The following is a 21,986-nucleotide window of genomic DNA, read 5'->3' on the forward strand; positions in this document are numbered from 1 at the left end:
CCCCTCCTCGGCCGAGCCGCCACTTTGCGGAGGCTGGGGGCGGGGAGGACAGCTGCAGTGCCGGGGGCGGGGCCGCGGGCCATCCGTCAGGGCGGCGGCGCTCCTGATTGGCCGGCGCCGGCCCCCCCGCGGGCGCGGGCATATGAGGAGGCGGAGGCGGCGGCCGCCGCAGACTCTGTGCGGGAGGGCTGCCGGCTGCACGGAGCGCGGACCGGGGCGCGGGCGCTGCAGAGGCCCCAGCCGAGCCCGCGCCTGAGCCTGCCTGCGCCCTGCGCCCTGCGCCCTGAGCCCTCGGCCCCGGCCCCCGCCCCGCCCGCCCGCCCCTCTCCCCCGGAGCCGCCGAGATGGGGGTAGGTGCTCGGGCCGGCCGGGCCGTGCGTGTGTGCGACACTGGGGGGGTCGGCGACGCTGGGGGGCCCCGGGGGCGGGGGCGGGGGCTCCGGGACCCCGCGCTCCCGGGCCGGGTCTGCGGGTCCCGGCCGGTGCGTCTGCCCTGCCGCTTGGAGCGTGTGCGCGGGGCCGCCTGGGGCCGCGGGGCTGTGGCGTGTGCTGGCGCGTCTTTGTGTGCGGGGCCCGCGGGGCGCCGGCCGGCCCTCGGCCCGTCTGCCTGACCTGGTGCGGTCGCACGCCCCGGGCCGTGTGTGCGTGTGCGCGTGTGCGTGTGGGAGCTCCTGGCTCCGTCAGGTCCTGCCAGCACCGAGTGGCCCAGGTTGTGTCCGACTGTCTGCATTCGTGTCTGGGTGTGTCTGAGAGCCGGGGTTTGTGTCTGGGGGTGTTGACACCCGTCTGCGTCCCCGGCCGGGTGGGGCCAGGTCCAGGCGGTGGGATGAACACCAGATGACCTCTCCCTCTCCTTCCAGGCCTGGATGGGGGGGCTCCGCAGTGCGGCGCGTGGCCTGGGGCTGTGCTGTGTGTCCAGCCCCTAATCTGGGGAAGCTGATATGGGGGCGCTGGAAGGAGCAGGACAGCCGGGGCAGGGAGACTGAGGGCCTGGCTGGGGGCGCCTGTCTGCACATGAGGGGGGTGGGGAGGCCGGGGGGAGTGGATCGTGCATGTCTGGCTATGCCCTTGCCTCTGTGTCCGTGTGTCCTTGTCTGTCTGTGAGTCTCTCCAGCAGATGCCGCCTCCTTCCCTGACTGACCACCTGATCCCCTCTGCAGCCCTGGATTCCTCCCTGCGTGTCTGGGGCGGGGCCATGGGGGGAGAGTGGGAGAAGGAGGCGGGTGGGCTGGGCTGGGTGGGATGAAGACAGAGGGTCCGGATGGGAAAGGCTAATGGAGAGGGAATATGAGGGATGGGGAGAAAGATGGCGGAGGAAGGCTGATGGGCCCAGGGCTGGAGGTGGGGGGTGGGGCTGCAGATCTGTGGTTTGGGGTGGGCGAAGGGGGATGGGGAGAAGAACTGGGTGGGGAGGGGACTGGGAGAGAGAAGGGGGGAGGTGAGAGTCAGTGATGGCTTCCAGGTAAGTGGAATGGAAGGAGGGAGGCGTGGGCCGATTGGAGGAGAGGACTGAGACTGTTCGCCCCAGGAAAGGAAGCGGGGCATTAATTAAAGAAGACGGGACGCTTTAGACGTGGGTGGCAGAGAAACAGAACCCGATAGAAGGAGTGAAAGAAACAGGCAGAGACAGAGATGCTGAGAAAGAGACGTAGACGTAGACACAAAGAGAGACATGGTCAGAGAGACACACAGAGACATGGCCATGTGAGACAAAGACGTGGAGAGACATACAGAGACAACGAGAGAAACTGAGTCTGAGATTAGGAGACCCAAGGACAGACATTTGCTATCCAGAGACGACCAAAGTCAGCTTGAAGGATGGGAGGAGGAGGCAGAGAGCAAAAGGGGAGGTGGAGAGAGAGAGAGAGAGAGAGAGATGCTCAGAGAGGAAGGCCCCAGACACTCTAAGCGGGGGAGGGAGAGGCTGGCCAAGGTGCAGAAGCTGCGTGAGCTGGCGGGTGTCGGGGGAGGCGGACAGCGGAAAATGGTGAGGAGATGCAGAGACTGGCTGCAGTGAGACAGGCGTGTCCCCCACCCTCAGAGGTCCTCCCACCCCGCAGTGCGCCCATCTGGGCCTCCTGCCTTGACTGGGAAAGCCTCGGCTCCCCCTCCAACAGATGGAAGCCCGCCCCCAAGGGAGTCTGGTCAAAGCAAGGGCAAGCAGGAGCCAAGGCTTGTCTGCCAGGGACTGGGGTGTCCCGGTCCCCTCCTCCCTCAAACCCAGGGGTCTAGAGTCCCCAGCCCCTCCTTCCTCAGACCCAGGGGTCCAGAACCCCAGCCCCTCCTCCCAGACCCAGGGGTCCAGAACCCCAGCCCCTCTTCCCTCAGACCCAGGGTTCAGGCCCTCATCCCCCTCCTCCCTCAGACCCAGGGGTCCAGACCCCCAGCCCCTCCTCCCTCAGATCCAGGAGTCCAGAACCCCAGCCCCTCATCCCTCAGACCCAGGGGTCCAGACCCCCAGCCCCTCCTCCCTCAGACCCAGGAGTCCAGGCCTCCAGCCCTCTCCTCCTTCAGACCCAGGAGTCCAGGCCCTCAGCCCCCTGCTTCAGACTCAGGAATCCAAGGCCCCCAATCCCTCCCCCCTCAGACTAGGGGTCCAGGCCCCCAGCCCTTCCTCACCCCAAGCATCAGCTCCCAGCTTTCCCTAAAGTTTCAAGGATGGGCTGCTGTTTTTCTCCCCTGCTCTTGCCAGCCCCCCCCCCCCCGCCTTCCCCTTCATTTCTCTACCTTGACCCCATGACCTTCTATTTCCACATCTCTCCATCCTTGGGTCCACCCCTGTGGGCAGGTAAGACCCCTCCTGGCACAGGCAGTGAAGTCCTGTCCTCCCTGTCCCCCAGGCCTCCGGGCCTTTGAGTGCCTTTGAGTGAGCCGCAGTGCTGCTGCAGGGCTGGCCCGGGGCCAAGCCTCCCTCCCACCCTCTGAAACCCTCTCAGAGGCTCCGGGGCGCTGGGCTGCAGTAACCCCCAGGCTCAGCCCCTGGGTCTGGGGGCAGACAGCAGGCAGCTCAGCCCTCTGCAAGGTCACGAGAGGATTAGCACTGAGCTGCCTGAGCCTGGGATCCCGGCTTGGCTCTGGGCCCGAGGACCTGTCAGCAGCCCTCTGCCAGCACCTGGCCTGGCTCCACCCCTCCTGCCAGCCTCGGGGGACACCGCCTTCCCCCTTTGCCCAAACCCCCAACTGCAACCCCACTCACCCCCTCACGCCGCATCCAGTTCAAGCTATGCTGGGGCTCTTGCCTCTCGCCCTTCTGTACCCCACACCCCAGCCCGCTCTTAGTCTGTCCTCCAGAGACCTGACCTTGCCCGTCCTCTGTTCAGAGCTGTCTGAAGCTGCCACCAGCCCCTGAGAGAGAGGCCAGGGCCCCCAAATTGTCAGTCAAGGCCCTCAGGATGGGCTGAATAGGCAGCCAGGCCATCATCCCTGTGCGTCGAGGGCTGCCTCCTGGGCTTGTGTCCTAGCTGTGACCAACATGTGCAGTACTCTTTCTCCTCTGTTCTGCCAGGAACCCCTTGGGGGGCTCCCCAGATTAGCGGAGTCCTTTGACAGACAGAGACTGAGACACGTAGAGAAGATGAGGAGAGTCACATAGGCCGGGAGACTCAGAGCTGGAAGGACAGAGATGTCCAGACAGACTCGAGAGGGACAGACAGGCAGAAAGGTCACAGAGCGAGACAACGAGAGATGGACACACAAGGCGGTTGAAATGGGAGAGACGGAGAGGGAGAGACACACCAAGTGTTCCAGACAGGGACCCAGCTCGAAGGGATGGAGAAAGACCCCGAGGCAGAAAATACAGACACTCAGAGACAGTCTGAGATCCCGCAACACATCGACCTGGAGATGGGAACCCAGAGAGAAACTCAGCCAGACGCAGGGAGAGATCATTCTGGAGATGCAGACAGACATTGTATGGGACAGATAGAATTATATAGAGACACGTGCTGGGAGACTTAGAGGCAGAGAGAGAGATGACACAAAGGGACTGAAGGAGAGAGAGACACAGAGATAGGCCCAGAATCAGAGAGAGAGAGAGAGAGAAGCACAGAGAGACCCAGACAGAGACCCTGGAGGACAGAGAGCCAGAGATGACGAACACAATGAGAAGAGATGAGACCCAGGGTCCTGAGAGACAGCCACCCAGAGATGCAGGGCAGAGACAGGGAGGTGTCGGGGAGCCCCAACAGACACACAGAGACTCCCAGAGCCAGCCCCTGCCCAGGGCGCAGATGTGCACAGAAAGCAGGCCGGGGTGGGGGCCCAGAGGGCCGGTGTCCCCCTTGTAACCCCTTCTCGCCCGCAGTCTGGTGGCTCTGACAGCTATCGTGTCGCCACCTCGCAGGACAAGAAAGATGACAAGGGCTCGCCCAAGAAGAGCAAGGGCACCAAAGAGCGCAGGGACCTGGATGACCTCAAGAAGGAGGTGGCTATGGTAAGCCTCGCCCTTTGTGCCCACACATGCTCCCAGAGCGGAGATCCTGGCTGAGGATGGGCCTAATGCTCTCAGGTCCTGCCCCGGCCCCCGAAAGGCCTGGGTTCTCACTTCCTCCCTCCAAACTCTTGTTCCTCAGACAGAGCACAAGATGTCAGTGGAAGAGGTCTGCCGGAAATACAACACGGACTGTGTACAGGTGTGGCTGGGTCTGAGGGAGGAGGGCTTCCGGGAGGAGGGGGCTGGGTGCCTGGACCCCTGGGTCTGAGGGAGGAGGGGCTGGGCGCCTAGACCCCTGGGTCTGAGGGAGGAGGGGCTGGGCGCCTGGACCCCTGGGTCTGAGGGAGGAGGGACTGGGGGCCTGGACCCCAGGGTCTGAGGGAGGAGGGGCTGAGGGCCTGGACCCCCTGGGTCTGAGGGAGGAGGGGGCTGGGGGCAGGACTCTTGAGTCTGAGGGAGGAGGGGCTGAGGACAGGACTCCTGGGGGCCTGGGGTGCTCGTGAAGAGTTTGGGTGCCAGGGAGGCTCAGGGAGGGTTCTGTGTGAGTCCTGTGTCCCCCAGGGTCTGACCCACAGCAAAGCCCAAGAGATCCTGGCCCGGGACGGGCCCAATGCGCTCACACCACCGCCTACTACCCCAGAATGGGTCAAGTTCTGCCGCCAGCTCTTCGGGGGCTTCTCAATCCTGCTGTGGATTGGAGCCATCCTCTGCTTCCTGGCCTATGGCATCCAGGCGGGCACAGAGGATGATCCCTCGGGTGACAATGTGAGTACCCTCCATGCTACCCTGAACAAGGGCTTGAACGTTTAGGGGCACACATCCTGCCTCACTTCTCCTGCCTCTTCAGACTTCTCAGAGCCCACTCCAGCTTTGTCTCATGGGACTTTCATAACCACTCAGTGAGAGAACCAGAGAAGGTATAAGGAAACCGAGGCTCAGAAAAGCCAAGTAACATGTGCACTATGTGGGGTGTGTGAGCTGAGTCTGTGTCCCAAGGGTCTGTGATCTTGGTGGTCTTGGGGACAGGCATCATCAGGTGGCCGTGGTGTAAAAGGTGCCCCCAAAAATAAGTACACTCATGTAGAGAGGCGGGCACACCCACCTGCTGATCCGTCAGGATCCAATGCCAGGGACACACAGGGGGACACAATCTCAGCGGACCCCATGCCCGTAAATGCAGACCTACATGCTGACTACATAGAGATCCATGCACAAGTGCACGCAAACACACTCAGAGTCAGCACTGTCACATCTGTACGCAGATTCAAACAGAGGTGCCTCATTCAGACACACAAGTGGAGACACACACGTAGACACAAACAGAAACTCAAACACGCACAGAGTTGCAGGCCTAGCCTGGTGACAGACAGAATGACATGAGAACCAAGCACAGACAGTGTTCTCAGAAATTAAAACCTGGGGCACCCAGCGGGCTCAGTAGGAAGAACATTCGACTCTTGAGTTCTGAGTTCAAGCCCCACATTGAGTGGAAAGATTACAATCAATCAATCGATCAATAAAACCTTAAAAAAAAAGAAAAGGCAGTTAAAACGTAAATCGGCAGATAGACAGACATGGAGTCTCAGACCTAAGCTGACCAACAGAGAGAGACAGGGAACCGCATACAGAGACGCAAACACGAGGCGCCTGAGTGGCTCAGAGGTTGAGCATCTGCCTTCGGCTGGAGTCATGATCCCGATCTGGGGAATCAAGTCCCGCATCAGACCCCCAGCATGGAGCCTGCTTCGCCCTCTGCCTATGTCTCTGCCTCTCTCGTTGTCTCTCATGAATAAATAAATAAAATATTTTTTAAAAAAAGATTCAAACACAAACGGCCCCCTAAATTTTAAGCCAGACAGGCCGACAGTCAGACAGACAGACGTGCTGACCTAAAGACACAGACACATGGAGGGTTAATAGCATATGCTCAGATCCTCGAATACAGGCAGAAGGACAGACAGGTGGATGCACAAAATGGAGAGATGGACTGACCTAGAGACTCAAACAAAACCATGTGCGGAAAGAGGGACCCAAACCTGAATAGGCAGATGGACACATGGACCCTCAACCAGATAGACACAACCTGGCATCAGACACACAAATACAGACCCCGCTACCTGCCATTGACTCAGAGTTCCCTTCCCAGATTGCAAAAATCTCAGGGCGAGCCTGGTAGGGAGCAGGAGTGAGCTGTGACCCTGTGTCTCCCTGCAGCTCTACCTGGGCATTGTGCTGGCAGCTGTGGTCATCATCACCGGCTGCTTCTCCTACTACCAGGAGGCCAAGAGCTCCAAGATCATGGAGTCCTTCAAGAACATGGTTCCCCAGGTGAGGAAGGCCCAGAAAGGGGCCAGGTGGGAGTGGAAGGATGGGGGTGAGGTCTGCCAGATAAGCCCGGGCAGACAGCAGGGGCGCTGACTCTTCTCCGTTCGACCCCCAGCAAGCCCTGGTGATCCGAGAGGGTGAGAAGATGCAGGTGAACGCTGAGGAGGTGGTGGTCGGGGACCTGGTAGAGATTAAGGGCGGAGACCGAGTCCCGGCCGACCTGCGGATCATCTCAGCTCATGGTTGCAAGGTGAGACTGGGACCTGGGGCCCAGCTCTGTCTTTCTTGGAGTGATTCTGGGGTCCAAGCCCCCAGTGCTTCCTCCCTCAGACCCAGGAGCCCAGGCCCCCAGCCCCTCCTCCCTCAGACCCAGGAGCCCAGGCCCCCAACCCCTCCTCCCTCAGACCCAGGAACCCAGGCCCCTGGTCCCCACCCCCTAGACCCATCAATACCTTAGACCTTGGCAAGAAACCTCTGCCTCCCACTTCAAGAGCCTAACCTCTAGCTTCCCAGACACCACTCGCTCACCCAGATGTCCAGGCCTCTGGATCTGACCTCCAGGGAGACAGCTTTAGCCTCAGTGTCCTCTGGCCAAATGCTCCCTGATCCCAGGGCTGAGCCCTCTCTCTCTCTCCCTTTACCCACTCAGGTGGACAACTCCTCCCTGACTGGTGAATCAGAGCCACAGACTCGCTCTCCTGACTGCACACACGACAACCCCTTGGAGACTCGGAACATCACCTTCTTTTCTACCAACTGCGTGGAAGGTGCGGCAGGGCGCAATGGGGGCACCCAGGTTGGGGCAGGGCTGGTCCAGACAGAGGGCTGTGCCTCTGGGATTCGGGGTCCCTCTGAACCTCCCTGAGACCCCATCCCCACCTCAGCCCGATCCCCTCTGCCCCCACAGGCACGGCTCGAGGTGTGGTGGTGGCCACAGGTGACCGTACTGTCATGGGCCGCATTGCCACCCTGGCTTCGGGCCTGGAGGTGGGCAAGACGCCCATTGCCATCGAGATAGAGCACTTCATCCAGCTCATCACCGGCGTGGCTGTCTTCCTGGGCGTCTCCTTCTTCATCCTGTCCCTCATTCTCGGATACACCTGGCTTGAGGCTGTCATCTTCCTCATCGGCATCATCGTGGCCAATGTCCCAGAGGGCCTGCTGGCCACTGTCACTGTAAGGCCCAGATCCCCAAGTCTGAGGGGGAGGGGTCTGGGGGCCTAAGTGTAATGTTCTTGATGAGGACAACTTGTACACTGAGGGCTGAGCTTCCTGGATCTTAAATGACTGGACCTGGGGACTGGAAGGCCTTCTTAACAAAACAAAAATCTTGAGGCACACTGCAAGGCATAAAGGGCTAACAGCCTATCACCTTTTTTTTTTTTTTTTTTTTTTTTTTAGAGAGAGTGTGTGAGTGGGGGAAGGGGCAGGGGGAGAGGGAGAGGGAGAGAGGGAATCTCAAGCAGACTACCCATCTAGCATAAGCCTGACACAGGGCTTGATCCCACAACCCTGAGATTATGACCTGAGCCAAAAATCAAGAGTCAGAGGCTCAACCAACTGAACCATCCAGGTGCCCCTTCAGTCTTACCACTTTCTAAGTTAACTTACAAAATTAAGAAGTACACCCTCATAGGGCTCCCAGCTGTCTCAGCCAGGAGAGTGTATGACTCTTCATCTTGGGGTTGTGAGTTCGAGCACCTCGTTGGGTGTAGAGATTACTTAAAAATAAAATCTTTTTTTTTTTTTTAAAGAAGAAGTACACCCTCATGGCAAAAAGTCTAAAGAATACATTAAAATAGTTAAAAAATAAGTGCCCCCCCATCCCTGCTCTGCTGCCCTACAGTCAGCCCCACCATAGAAGCACACCGTCCACACTGCTCCCAGGCAGATATGGGCAGATTCCAGCCTGTGGGTAAATGCTGTCTTCAGGGTACATAGTCCCAGGAATTCTCTTCTGCTGCTTGATTCTTTTACTTAATACATCCTGCAGCGTTTTCCATATTAGCATTTTCAAAGCCAGGGCAGGTCAGAGGCTTTATATAGACCTGGAGTTGCACATATTCACGCACAGGCTGTGAATCTGGGCACGTGCATGTGCGCAGCACCAGACTTGAGTTCCCCAGAAACCCCCTCCAGACCTTGTGCAACTGCTTGCCCCCAACTCAAAGATAACCCCTGCCCTGGCTTCTACATCATTGTACTTCATACAGATGGAATGTGCCAGACATTATCTTTTTGAACTTCATCTGTGCAGGTGTAGGCAGCAAGAGCTTGTCCTTTTTCTTTGGCATATATTATTACATCTTTTTCCCCCTGCTATTTATTTATCCCTTGTGCTGTTAGCAGACGTTTGGGTTGTTTTTTGGGGGGATGATGGTAAAAGGTTGCTGCCTTGCATATAGCAGTACCTGTCTTTGAGGGCACATCCAAGCCCGTTTTCATTGGTCTGTGCCTTGGGGTGGAATTGCCAGGCAACAACACTCTCCTGTGTATGTGTGTGTCTGTTTTGTTGTTTGTTGCGTGGGGGCAGCACCCTTGTCTTTTATGGGCCACCCGGGGTTGTCCCTGGACTGGGCAGCTGGGTCCTCGGCACTCCTGTGGCTGGTCCAGCCCCGCCGCCCGCTCTGCCCATGACCTACTTGCCCTGGGACACCCCCTAGGTGTGTCTGACGCTGACGGCCAAGCGCATGGCTCGGAAGAACTGCCTGGTGAAAAACCTGGAGGCTGTGGAGACCCTGGGCTCCACCTCCACTATTTGCTCAGACAAGACAGGGACCCTCACCCAGAACCGCATGACAGTCGCCCACATGTGGTTTGATAACCAGATCCATGAGGCTGACACTACCGAGGACCAGTCAGGTGAGGGTGGGGCCCGGGCAGGAGTTGGGGTGTTGGGGGGGGTGGTCTGGCCCCAAGGCACAGTAATATGGGACACACACCTCCTTTCAGGAACCTCGTTTGACAAGAGCTCGCACACCTGGGTGGCCCTGTCCCACATTGCCGGACTCTGCAACCGTGCCGTCTTCAAGGGAGGTCAGGACAACATCCCGGTGCTCAAGGTGGGTCCAGCCGCCCCTTCACCTTGGCCCTGCCCCTGCCCACAGCCTGCTGCTCTGCTCTGACAGGCCTCTTTTTCCCTAGAGGGATGTGGCCGGGGATGCCTCTGAGTCTGCCCTGCTCAAGTGCATCGAGCTGTCCTCTGGCTCCGTGAAGCTGATGCGTGAACGTAACAAGAAAGTGGCCGAGATTCCCTTCAATTCCACCAACAAATACCAGGTACTCTGGGCTGTCTAGGAGAGCCAGCCTGGACCTCAGTTTCTCTCTAATGCCTGTAAGCAGTCACCTCTGCCCTGGTGCCCTCTTCCTTTGGGCAAGTTGCTAACCTTCCAGAGCCTTGGTTTCTCCATCTGTAAAATGGGAATGATGGTATCCACCCGGTCAGGTAAAGGGCAAGCAGACCCAGGAGTGAGAGCAAGGCCTCTGTCACAGTGGGAGGCAGAGACTGGGGACCAGCCAGAGATCTCTCATTCATTCAAGAGTGGGTTTTTTTGGGGGGGTAGAAAGAGCCTGCACAGGAATAGGGGTAAGCACAGAGGGAGAGGGTGAGCAAAAATCTCAAGCAGGTTCCACACTCAGCATGGAGCCCAACGTGGGGCTCGATCTCATGACCCTGAGATCATGACCTGAGCCTAAATCAAGAGTTGGACACTTAATGGACTGAGCCACCCAGATGCCCCACAACAAATATTTTTTTCAAGCAGCCACCACATGTCAGGCACATGTTTTAGGTACTGGGGCACCTGTGGCAGTGAGTGCCACAGTGGAGTCCCTCCTCTCATGGAACTTACACTCTAATGCTAGAAGACAGACAATGACAGGGCAGCCGGGTGGCTCAGCGGTTTAGTGCCGCCTTCAGTCCAGGGCCTGATCCTGGAGACCTGGGATCGAGTCCCACATCAGGCTCCCTGCATGGAGCCTGCTTCTCTCCCTCTGCCTGTGTCTCTGCCTCTCTCTGTGTGTGTGTCTCTCATAAATAAATAAAATCCTAAAAAAAAAAAAAAATAAGAAGAAGACAATGACAAAGGCATGAGGAAATACAGAATATGCTGCCTGCAAGTGTCTGGGGCACGAGTGTTCCAGGCAGTGAGCATAACATGTGCAACGGCCCCGAGGCAGGAGGGTACTGATGTGTCTGAACAACAGCCAGGCAGCCAGCATGGTGAAGAAGTGAGCCAGGGACTGTACTGGAGGTGAAGACAGTAGGTGCCTGGCCAGGTCCCTTTGGGCTTGTGGGCCATGGAGAGGATTCAGGTGTATCTTTAAGATGGACATGAGCCACGGGAGGGCTCTGAGCAGAGGAGAGATGAGACCTGACTCAAGTTTTTCAAAAGAGTTTCCCTGAGATAATTCAGATACCGTAGTTCACCCACATAAAGTGCATAATTCGGCATTTTGGTATGTTCACAGATATGTGCAATCAGCCACACAATTTTTTAAAAGATTTTATTTATTTATTCACGAGAGACACACAGAGAGAGGCAGAGGGTGAAGCAGGCTCTCCAAGGGGAACCTGATGCAGGATTCAATCCTAGGACTCGGAGATCACGACCTGAGCCAAAGGCAGATGCTCAACCACTGAGCCACCCAGGTGTCCCTCATCTACACGATTATGGAACATTCCGTCTCATCAAAAAGAAGCCCCACTCCTTAGCTCTTGGCCCCCACCTCCCCCAGCATCCTGATCCCTGAGCAACCACTAACCTACATCTGTGTCTATGCGTTGGCTGATGCTGGACATTTCATATAAATGGAATCACACAATCCATAGCCTTTGGTGACTGTCATCTTTCACGTAGTGTGATGGTCTCAGGCTTCCTTCCTGTGGTAGCATGTGTCAGTGCTACGTACCTCTTTATGCCTGAATAACGTTGCATCATCTGGAGAGTCCATGGTTGTTTTTTTTTGTTTGTTTGTTTGTTTTGTTTTGTTTTGTTTTTACAGTCTTCACACTTTATTTATTCATTCAATAAACATTTGTTGAGCACTTACTAAGTATCAGGTACTACAGAGGGTGTTGGGAGCACAGGGTGAACAAACCGTGACCCTAGCCTTCTGGAAACACTGCCAGGGAGACTGAAATTAGCTGCCAAGACAAATTGCTTTTGTCTCATTTGGTCTCCGAACAAGCCTTTGTTGGGGCTGGGCTGGTGACCCCTCACCTGTTCACAGTGTCACAGACCAGGAGGCCAAGCTTTAGAGAAGTTAGATAACTTGCTTTTTGTCACACTCTTAGGCAGTGACAAAGCAAAAGGGCTTAGGGACCCAGCTTTGAGAGGAAGGGCGGGAGAGAAGGAAGCAGCCTGGCCAGAGGTGGCAAGTGGCTGAGGCTCATACTTAGTCCGCTCCCCTTACCTAGTCCACCCAGCCTTGGGGAACCTCCCTCTGGGGTTCTCAGGCTACCCTTTCCTGCCTCTCCCACTGGTCATCGGACCTGGGAGAGTCCACGTTTTGTTTATCCATCCATCTGTGGATGAACATTTGAGTTGTTCGTCCCTTTGCACTCCTGTGTGCCATGCTGCTGGGAACATTCACACACGTTTCTGTATGGACATATTTTGCATGTCTCTTGAGTGTACCTGGGAATGGCTGGCTCGTGTAGTCACTCTACTTTTAGCCTTTTGGGGGACTGTCAGACTATTTGCCCAAGTGACCTCACCATTTTCCACTGACTTGCATTTTTTTTAAAGGATCCTCCTGCTTGTTGCAGGGAGGGAATATTATGGACTGGGGAGGGCAGACACAGAGACTCAGTGTGATATTCCATATGAGAGATAATAGTAACCGGGAGGGGAGGGCAGGGGACAGGTGAGAAGAGGTCAGAATCTGAGGTCAATATCTGAGAGGTGAGCTGAGCAGATTTGGTGACAGCTCAGATGTGGGATAAGAGATGAGGGTGAGCCAGGGAGAAACGCACATATCTAAAGACGGCTGGGGTTTCTGTAAGAGAGCCCCGTAGGCAGAAACATCTGTGAGATAGAGGCAGAGATGGGCAGGAGTGAGCCAAGGTCTGTGAGAGACTTCAAGAACCAGATGGAGATCTCCTGGGTAGAGAGTTAGGGGCAGTGCATTCTGGGGGAACCCCAGCTGTGGTCTGTCCTGGCTCCTATGACACTGGGCAGGGGGAAGCGTGGGAGTGGGGCATCCCCTCCCCCAACTTAGTCTGTTAGAAGCTCAGGCATGCCCGCCCTCCACCCTCTGCCCTCTCCACAGCTCTCCATCCACGAGACCGAAGACCCCAATGACAACCGATACCTGCTAGTGATGAAGGGGGCCCCCGAGCGCATCCTGGACCGTTGCTCCACCATCCTGCTGCAGGGCAAGGAGCAGCCGCTGGATGAGGAGATGAAGGAGGCCTTCCAGAACGCCTACCTGGAGCTTGGCGGCCTGGGCGAGCGTGTGCTTGGTGCGCACAGTGGGTGGGGCTGACTTGGGGTGGGTGGCAGAGTCAGCTCTGGGGGCCCCTTGAGGTTATGGAAGGATGTGAGGCTGCCCGGAGGCTGGCTCAGAATAGGGCATCCCAGAGTGCACCATAATGAATGAATGAATGAATGAATGAATGAGCGAGTGTGTGTATGAACGAGAGGGGAAGGCATTTTAGGGGATGAATGTTGACAGAGCATCCCGCCTACTGGGACTGTCCTGACTGCAGGGACCCGATGGTGGGAAGCATGGAGGGCCGAGGCTGGAGCCCTCATGTCCCACCCCGTCCTGCCATCAGGTTTCTGCCATTACTACCTTCCCGAAGAACAGTTCCCCAAGGGCTTTGCCTTTGACTGTGATGATGTGAACTTCACCACCGACAACCTCTGCTTTGTTGGCCTCATGTCCATGATCGACCCACCCCGGGCGGCTGTCCCCGATGCAGTGGGCAAGTGCCGCAGCGCTGGCATCAAGGTATGGCCTAGGGCAGCCAGGAAGGTGGGGCCAGCGCCCCCCAGGGTCTGCAGTGAGGCTAGACCATCCCCAAACAATGCCCACAGGTCATCATGGTCACGGGAGATCATCCCATCACGGCAAAGGCCATCGCCAAGGGTGTGGGCATCATCTCTGAGGGCAACGAGACTGTGGAGGACATTGCTGCCCGGCTCAACATTCCCGTCAGCCAGGTCAACCCCCGGTGAGCCCCCCCCTCTGTGGCGGCCTGTCCCCCTTCCCTCGGGGTCTCAGCCTTGGGTCCCCCTCCCCCCACACATGGGAGGATGGGCATCTCAGCTTCCCTGCTCATGAGCTGTGTGACCCTGGGCAAGTCACTTACACTTCGTGAGTCTCACTTTTAGAAGCCAGTCCTCTCCTATCTGTGGGTTCAGCCTGCCTGGCTGCCTGTCCATTAATCCCCACGAGTCCTGACCAGCTCTCTGCTCTTCCCAGGGATGCCAAGGCCTGTGTGATCCATGGCACGGATCTCAAGGACTTCACCTCTGAGCAAATCGATGAAATCCTGCAGAACCACACTGAGATCGTCTTCGCCCGCACGTCCCCCCAGCAGAAGCTCATTATTGTGGAAGGCTGTCAGAGACAGGTGGGCTTGGGCTGAGGTCCCTCGGAGGAGGCAGCTGGGGCCTGGACTCCTGGTCCCTGATGAGGAGGGGCTGGGGCCAAGCCCCTGGGCGTCATCCTCACCCTCTCTCCCTCCAGGGAGCAATCGTGGCTGTGACTGGGGATGGTGTGAACGACTCCCCTGCCCTGAAGAAGGCCGATATCGGGGTGGCCATGGGCATTGCCGGCTCTGATGTGTCTAAGCAGGCAGCGGACATGATTCTGCTCGATGACAACTTTGCCTCCATTGTCACGGGTGTGGAGGAGGGTGAGTTGCCCGGGGTGGTTCTGGAGACGGGGGTTCCTGCATGAGGCCCAAGAAGGGCAAGGGGACCGGCCAGGGCTGTGGGGCAGAATGCACAGTAGGGAGACACCAGAATCCTATGGAGCCCCTGGCGGAACCTGTCTTCCTCCCCACTCTGGGGTTGGGGGCTCCCTGGAGGCAGGGCTGAGCTGGGTCCCAGCATTACCCAGCACAGGCCCATTCTGGTGGATGAGGCAGATGTAGAAGCACTTTTAAAATACCTCTAAAAAAAAAATAAAACCCTCTAAGTGCAACCTCGGGGAAGCCAAGGGTCTTTTGTGAGCCCTGTGGACACCCTTCACTCAGCCTGGAGTCAGGGGGCAAGGAAGCTTCTAGAGTGGATAGGAATTACTATACAGAATCCCAAGGGCCAAGCAAGGGAGCTGCAGGCAGAGGAACAGAGTTTGCAGAGCCATGAGGGAGCCCGTGCTTCGGGTATCTGCGGCGGGGCGGGGGGGAGGGGGGGCACTGAGCCCAGGCTGCAGAGCCAACGGGCACCGCCTCCTGACGGGCCTTGATGTGGCCACAGATGGGGCTTGTTCACATTTAATTTTATTCTGATCATCAAAGCAATTGCTGATAATTATAGGAAATGTAGACAAGCATTAAGAAGAAAATTGGAATCACCCATGACCTCACCATCCAGAAATAATCACTATTCATGCTGTGGTGCATTTTCTTCCAATTTCTCTCTCTCTCTCTCATTTGAAGTGTCCCCAGGGTAAAAAATAATGCATGATAAAAGAGAATTCCAACAGTAAAGCTGAGCCCTAAAGTGACAAATTAAATGGTCTTACCCCTTGTTTCCTGTGTCCCAGAAGACACCATGGTTAACCCTTTCTTCTTCCCAAGATATTTCTGCGTATGCAGTGTACACTCACCGGGATACACTGTTCACACCTTCCAGACGCTTATTGGGCTCCTGCCTTGAGCATCTTGCCTGGTGCTGGAGAGACAGTTGTGAGCAGAGCAGACAAGGTCCCTGCCCTCGAGGAGCTGGGAGAGGCAGCTTTAGACAAGTTAACAAACAAATCCTAACATAAACGTAGTTGTAAATTGTGGTAGGTGCTAAGAAGCGAACAAGTGGGATGCCATGGTAGATGATAACCCTGGTCCTACCTGGATAGGGTGGGCAAGGAAGGCCTCTCAGGGGTGGAAAAAAATCAACCAAAAAAACACAGAGCAGAGCAAAGAGCATAGTGAACCCCACGTCCCCATCCCCCACCCCACTCCATTATCACTCATGGCCAATCCTCTTTTGTCTCAGCACACACACTGGATTATGTGGAAGCACATTTCATAAAGTATTCTCTTTTTGTTTTTTAAGATTTTATTCATTTATTCATGAGAGTGGCAGGGACATAGAGGGAGAAGCAGGCTCCCTGCGGGGAGCCCGATGCGGGACTTGATCCCAGGACCCCAGGGATCACTACCTGAGCCAAAGGCAGACGCTCAACCACTGAGTCACTCAGGCGTCCCTGTCGAAGCACATTTCAGGCTTCATTTCCTCCGTCAATACTTTGGGAAGAGACAGCAGCAGGTTGTGGGGAGCAGAGCAGGCACGACAGGAATAGGAAATAGTGGGTCTTCCGTGTACACAAAGGTGATCAGGCCATCCGTACCCACTGTGCAGCCCTGCCTTTTCTGTGCCATGTGAATGACCCATCTCTTCTCTCACACCTCTCAGCGCACCCGGGAGGGTGGGAGGAGGTGCCGGCTGAGTTCATCCGGGGCCTCTTTTTACGTTACACACACTGGACTGATGGAGTTTGTACTGAGATGTGACAGGCACGCAGGAAGCTGGGCGGCTTGAGGAATTTTTATAGACGTACACACCCTTGCAACCGCCAGACCTCGGATCAAGATAAAGAACATTTCCAGCCCCATTAGGGTTTCGTCAGGTTCCCTCCAGCCCATAGCACCCCTCCCAGAAGGAAACACTATCCTGACTGTTAGCACCATACATTAGTTTTGAACTTCATCTAACTGGAGTCACATGATATGAATGCTTTTGTGTCTGGCCTTTTTCACTTGACCTAACATCTGTAAAATTCATCCATGGAGTTGAGTGTGTCATAGCTTATTCGTTCTTTTTTCTTCCGGAGTGGTATTCTGTTGTGTGGGGGGACCGTAGTTAATTTATCCACTCCCATGCTGATGGGCACTGGGGTCAGTTCTGGGTTTTGGCGATGGTGAACCTCCTCGTACTTGCTGTTTGTTGGATGTAAATCCTCATTCAAACCCAGGAGTAGGATCACCGGGTCGATAGAGGAGGGGGGGTGTTTAATACAAATTGCCAGTCTTCCAATGTGGCTATATTTCCAGAACGTTTGACCAGGGTGCCATGGTTGGATGTTTGCGTAGGAAGGTGGGCAGATGGGAGGGTGAATTGGAAAGGACTCGGGGACTGGGCAGGGAAGGGGCAGAGGGCCAGGGTGCCCCAGATCTGAGCCTGCTCCTGCCTCAGGTCGCCTGATCTTCGACAACCTGAAGAAATCCATTGCCTACACCCTGACCAGCAACATCCCTGAGATCACACCCTTCTTGCTGTTCATCATGGCCAACATCCCACTGCCTCTGGGCACCATCACCATCCTCTGTATCGACCTGGGCACTGACATGGTGAGTCCCAGCCACCCTCTGGGCCCCAGGAAGGGGAGGGTCCCCCACTTCCAGCTCATGTGGACTCTCCTGCCCAGGTTCCTGCCATCTCCTTGGCATACGAGGCTGCAGAGAGTGACATCATGAAGAGACAGCCCAGGAACCCACGCACTGACAAGCTGGTCAATGAGAGGCTCATCAGCATGGCCTATGGGCAGATTGGTGAGGATGTGGGGCCCTTACCTGGTTTATAGCTGGATGTCCAGTGCCTGGCCCATAGTTGGCACTCTGAAACCTTGTGTTGGATGAGGGGGCTAGAAGCAGGACTTGGTGCTGGAGGTTTGGAAGGAGTGACTTGCAGATAGGTGGTGGTCAGCATGGCAGGGCCCGTACAGGTGGAGTATAGGCCTAGGGGTGCATGTGGGGAGCACATGGGACACCAAGTAGCAGATGGGGTTGGCCTCAAGCTGGCCACTGCAGAGCCCACGGCTCCACCTGCCTCCACAGTGGGGAAGACAGGATCAGCCTGTGAGCACTCTGAGGGCAGGAGTGAGCCCTATCCCTCCGCACCTCCTCCTCAACCTGCTGCCGGAGGTCCCAGGCACAGAGCCTTGAAGGTGCTGACCTCCCCATTGCTGGGAGCGTCCCAGAAAGCAGAGGCTTCATGGTGGTGGTCAGAGGCCCGGGGAGATCATTCCTGCATCGGGGAGCCTGTCCGATTGAAACCCAGGGGTTCCCAGGGACTCCCTGAAGTTCAGGTGGCCTGGGTCAGGTGGGAGAGCCTCCAGGTGGGCCCTTCCCTGAGGCTCCCGTCCTGGCCCATGTCAGGTGCTCACCACCAGGTGGCGCGCTCAGGGGGTCCGCGGGAGCCCCGCCTCAGGTGACCGTGGGGCCGGAGTTCTGAGCGAGCCCCCCACCTCCCAAGGGGAGTCTCGCAGGGCCTCCCCGGTGCTCTGGGCTGGCTGCTGGCCCCGACCTGAGCCTCTCCTCATCTCCTCACCCCGCCCCCAGGAATGATCCAGGCCCTCGGGGGCTTCTTTTCCTACTTCGTGATCCTGGCAGAAAATGGCTTCTTGCCCAGCAACCTGGTGGGCATCCGGCTGAACTGGGACGACCGCACCGTCAATGACCTGGAGGACAGTTACGGGCAGCAGTGGGTGAGTGGGCGGGCCTGCAGCTTGGGGGGGCCTCGCAGTCAGCGCCCACGGCCCAGCCTCCCCCACCCCACCCCAGCCCAGCCGGGATCCCCAGCCCCGCCCCTGCCCTCCCCCCAGCACCCCCACCGGGCCCGCCACTCGCGGGGCTGCCTCCCTGCCGGCCCGCGGCCCAGCCCCGCCCCCTGCGCCCCCCCCCCCCCCCCCCCCCCGGGCCCCGGCAGAGTGGGTCGGGGTCCAGCACGCTGGTCATCGCCCCTGCAGACCTACGAGCAGAGGAAGGTGGTGGAGTTCACGTGCCACACGGCCTTCTTCGTGAGCATAGTGGTCGTCCAGTGGGCCGACTTGATCATCTGCAAGACCCGGAGGAACTCGGTCTTCCAGCAGGGCATGAAGTGAGGGCCGCCGCGAGGCTCCGTTCCATCCTGTCCGAGTGTCTGTCCGTCCCTCCCCGCAGGCGCCGTTTCCGTCCCCTGGGTGGTCACCGACCGAGGGGTCATGTCTGTCTCTACATGTGTGGGGAGGGGATCACTTGGGGTCCCTTTGCAGGCCCGTCTGTGTGTCGCTGTGTCTCTCTGTGGTCCCCATCTGTGTCTGTCCGTCCGTCTCCGCGGGGCGGGGTCAGGCTCAGGTCCTCGGAGTCCAGCTCTTGCCTCTGCCTCCAGGAACAAGATCCTAATCTTCGGGTTGTTTGAGGAGACGGCCCTGGCTGCCTTCCTGTCCTACTGCCCTGGCATGGACGTGGCCCTCCGCATGTACCCTCTCAAGTGAGTGCCCCCCACCCCCGCGCCCTGCTCCAGGATCCTCCTCGCAGGCCCCACCTCTCCTGGTGTCTCTTTGGACCCTGTCCCCCACTCCCCCCCGCCGCCCCCCCCCTCCCCATTCACGGTCCCTGTTCTTTTTTTCCTCAAAGATTGTATTATCTTGAGGTATCTCTGCCTTCAAAGTGGGCTCCAGCTCACAACCCCGAGATCAAGAGCCCCACGTTTACCCACTGAGCCAGCCGGGCCCCCCCACAGTCCCTGTTCTGATGCCATTGAGCCTTCCCCCGTGGACGTCCTCACGGGGCAGAGGGGTGGCACTTGGGAGCCCCCAGCCCAGCAGCCCTGGCCGGGGCAGCCCTCTCCTGTGGGCGCAGAGCGCAAGGGAGAATTGCCCCGGGTGGCCCCCCCCCCCCGTTCCCCAGACTCTGCCTCCGGTCCGCAGTGCCGCCTGCTCACCCGCGCCCCCCTGCTCTCTCTCCAGGCCCAGCTGGTGGTTCTGTGCCTTCCCCTACAGTTTCCTCATCTTCGTCTATGACGAGATCCGCAAACTCATCCTGCGCAGGAACCCCGGGGGTGAGGGGGCTTGCCGGGTGCAGGGCGGGGGCTGGGGGGAGGGGGGGCGGGGGGAGGGCAGGCAGGCGGAGCACCGTGCTGACCTCTGTCTCCCCACGTCCCTCCTCCTCTGTTCCCCGGCTCTCTCTCCCGTTGTTCCCTTTCTGTCTGTCTCTGCCTCTGTCTCCCTCCTGTACCCCTCCCCGTGTCTCTTCCTGTTTCTTCCTTTCTTTGTCTCCAGGTTGGGTGGAGAAGGAAACCTACTACTGACCTCACCCCCCCCACATCGCCCATCTCTTCCCTGCCCCCTCAAGCCCAGGACAGCCCCCACCAGTTCCCCCATTTTGTATTCTGGGGGAGGGGCCCTCTCTCCCCATGGCCCCACCTTGGCCCCTACCCCCTCAACTTCTCTCCACCCCACCATCCCCCTCTGGCTGGCTTCTCTCCCCACCATCCCGACCCTCCTCTCCGCCTCTCTTTTCTGTGTCTCTGTTCCTCTCCCTCTCTTCACCCCTCCCTCCCTGCCCCCTCTCCACCCCCTCCCTGGGCTCTTTTTTACTCCCCCTCACCCCTGGCTGATGCCATCTCTGGTTCTGGACAATTATCAAATATATCAGTGGGGAGAGAGAAGCGTGTGTGTTGTGCTTGCTTTCTGGCCCCGGGGGTGGGGGGCTGTCCCCGGGCCTGGCACCCACTGCCGGGTGATCCACACAACCCCAGAAGCCACAGGAATCACGAAGTTACCAAGTCCTGGAGTTTTAGACCCGACCAAGGTTAAGTGAGCTCAGCTTGAATTTACCAGGCAGTGGGATTATGGGATCAGAACTGGGGAGAGGGGGCACCTGCATGGCTCAGCCATTGAGCATCTGCCTTCTGCTCAGGTCGTGATCCCAGGGTCCTAGGATGGAGTCCCGCATGGGGCTCCCTGTAGGGAGCCAGCTTCTTCCTCTGCCTGTGTCTTTGCCTCTCTCTGTGTGTCTCTCGTGAATAAATAAATAAAATCTTAAAAAAAGAAGAAGAAGAAGAACAGGAGAGAGGAAGAGAGTCAGACTCAGAATCCTCTCACATTGGAGGAGGATGGGGAAGGGAGGAACAATGATGGTGACAATGGTGGTGATGATGGTGATTCACTGATTGGCCACTCTGTGCTCTGCCCTCTGGTGTATCAGCTCATTCAGTCCTCACAGGTTGTGAGGCACAGAGAGGGGGAGTGACCTGCTCAAGGCCACACAGCTGAGAGGGGACAAATCTGAGATCTGAACCTCAGCTGTCCAACCTCTAAGTACTGTGCTTTTCTCTCGCTCTTTTATTGAGATAAACTTTCAGTGACGTGCAAAAATCTTAAGGGCATAGCTCAGTGATTTTTAAAATTGACATTGCGGGATACCTGGGTGGCTCAGGCAGTTAAACATCAAGCTCTTGATCTCAGCTCAGATCTTGATCTTGGGGTCATGAGTTCAAGCCCCTGCTGGGCGTGGAGCCTACTTTAAAAAAAAAAAAAATTGCATTGCATCACCACCACCCAGATCAAGGTGTGGAACATTTCAACTCACTCAGAAAGTTCCTTCATGCCCCTTTCCAGTCAGCACTCCCCCCCACCCCATCAGAGGCTGCTCTGATTTCTGTCATCCAATAGTTGCACCTGTTCTTGGACTTCGTATAAATGAGATCTTACAAGCATGTTGTCTCGTGTGTCTGGCTTCTTATCCTCACCACACCTATGAGAGTCACCTACATTGTCCCATGTACCAGTAGCTTTGGCACTTCCTTGAAGTGGGAACCTTCTGTCTCCCGATGACACATGGGCTCCCATCTCTGTTGGGCCCATTGCTAATCATGGCACAGACTGTGTTTAGCTTTAAAAGAAATGGCCACATTCTTTCCAAAGCTCTGAGGTCATTCTGCATTCCCACCCGGTGTTAATCGTATTGTTAATAGTTTGAATTTCAGCCGTTCTGATTGGGCCGCAGTCCCCCTTCACTTGAGGCACACTCCTTTTTTTTTTTTTTTTTTTTAAGATTTTATTTATTTATTCATGAGAGAGATAGAGACACAAGCAGAGGGAGAAGCAGGCTCCACTGAAGGAGCCCAACGTGCGACTCGATCCCCGGACTCCAGGATCACGCCCTGGGCTGAAGGCGGCGCTAAACCGCCACCACAGCGGAGCCACCCAGGCTGCCCACAGACTTTCTAATACAGCCCAGAGATGTAAGCGTGGGTGTGTGCACATGCCCACCACCCCAGACAATTACATT

General features: G+C 57.2%; 1 protein-coding gene and 1 long non-coding RNA gene across 3 annotated transcripts; one reads left to right on the top strand and one right to left on the bottom strand.

The window, feature by feature from the left end:
- The first annotated feature begins 315 nt into the window (after positions 1–315).
- On the top strand, positions 316–20,358 carry ATP1A3 (ATPase Na+/K+ transporting subunit alpha 3). Of its 2 annotated transcripts, none has more exons than XM_038528774.1 (23): positions 316–350; positions 4,343–4,432; positions 4,572–4,631; positions 4,994–5,197; positions 6,647–6,760; positions 6,873–7,007; positions 7,407–7,524; positions 7,665–7,933; positions 9,421–9,619; positions 9,710–9,819; positions 9,902–10,036; positions 13,031–13,223; positions 13,539–13,714; positions 13,801–13,937; positions 14,189–14,339; positions 14,456–14,624; positions 17,128–17,282; positions 17,360–17,483; positions 18,273–18,418; positions 18,680–18,810; positions 19,081–19,182; positions 19,661–19,752; positions 19,973–20,358. In XM_038528774.1, exons 1-23 carry the CDS (start codon positions 345–347, stop codon positions 19,999–20,001), a joined length of 3,045 nt encoding a protein of 1,014 aa, XP_038384702.1. In that variant the 5' UTR covers positions 316–344; the 3' UTR covers positions 20,002–20,358. The 2 variants fall into 2 exon arrangements, with proteins under 2 accessions (XP_038384702.1, XP_038384701.1); XM_038528773.1 differs by having other exon boundaries at positions 321–350; positions 4,304–4,432.
- On the bottom strand, positions 16,015–18,397 carry LOC111090095. Its single transcript, XR_005354593.1, has 3 exons — positions 17,832–18,397; positions 17,505–17,669; positions 16,015–16,513 (listed from the first exon to the last, which is right to left on the bottom strand). It is a non-coding gene; the product is annotated as an uncharacterized LOC111090095 (long non-coding RNA).
- Positions 20,359–21,986: the final 1,628 nt, after the last annotated feature.

Source organism: Canis lupus, chromosome 1, assembly GCF_011100685.1.
Source record: "Canis lupus familiaris isolate Mischka breed German Shepherd chromosome 1, alternate assembly UU_Cfam_GSD_1.0, whole genome shotgun sequence".
In the NCBI taxonomy this organism is placed as follows: domain Eukaryota; kingdom Metazoa; phylum Chordata; class Mammalia; order Carnivora; family Canidae; genus Canis; species Canis lupus.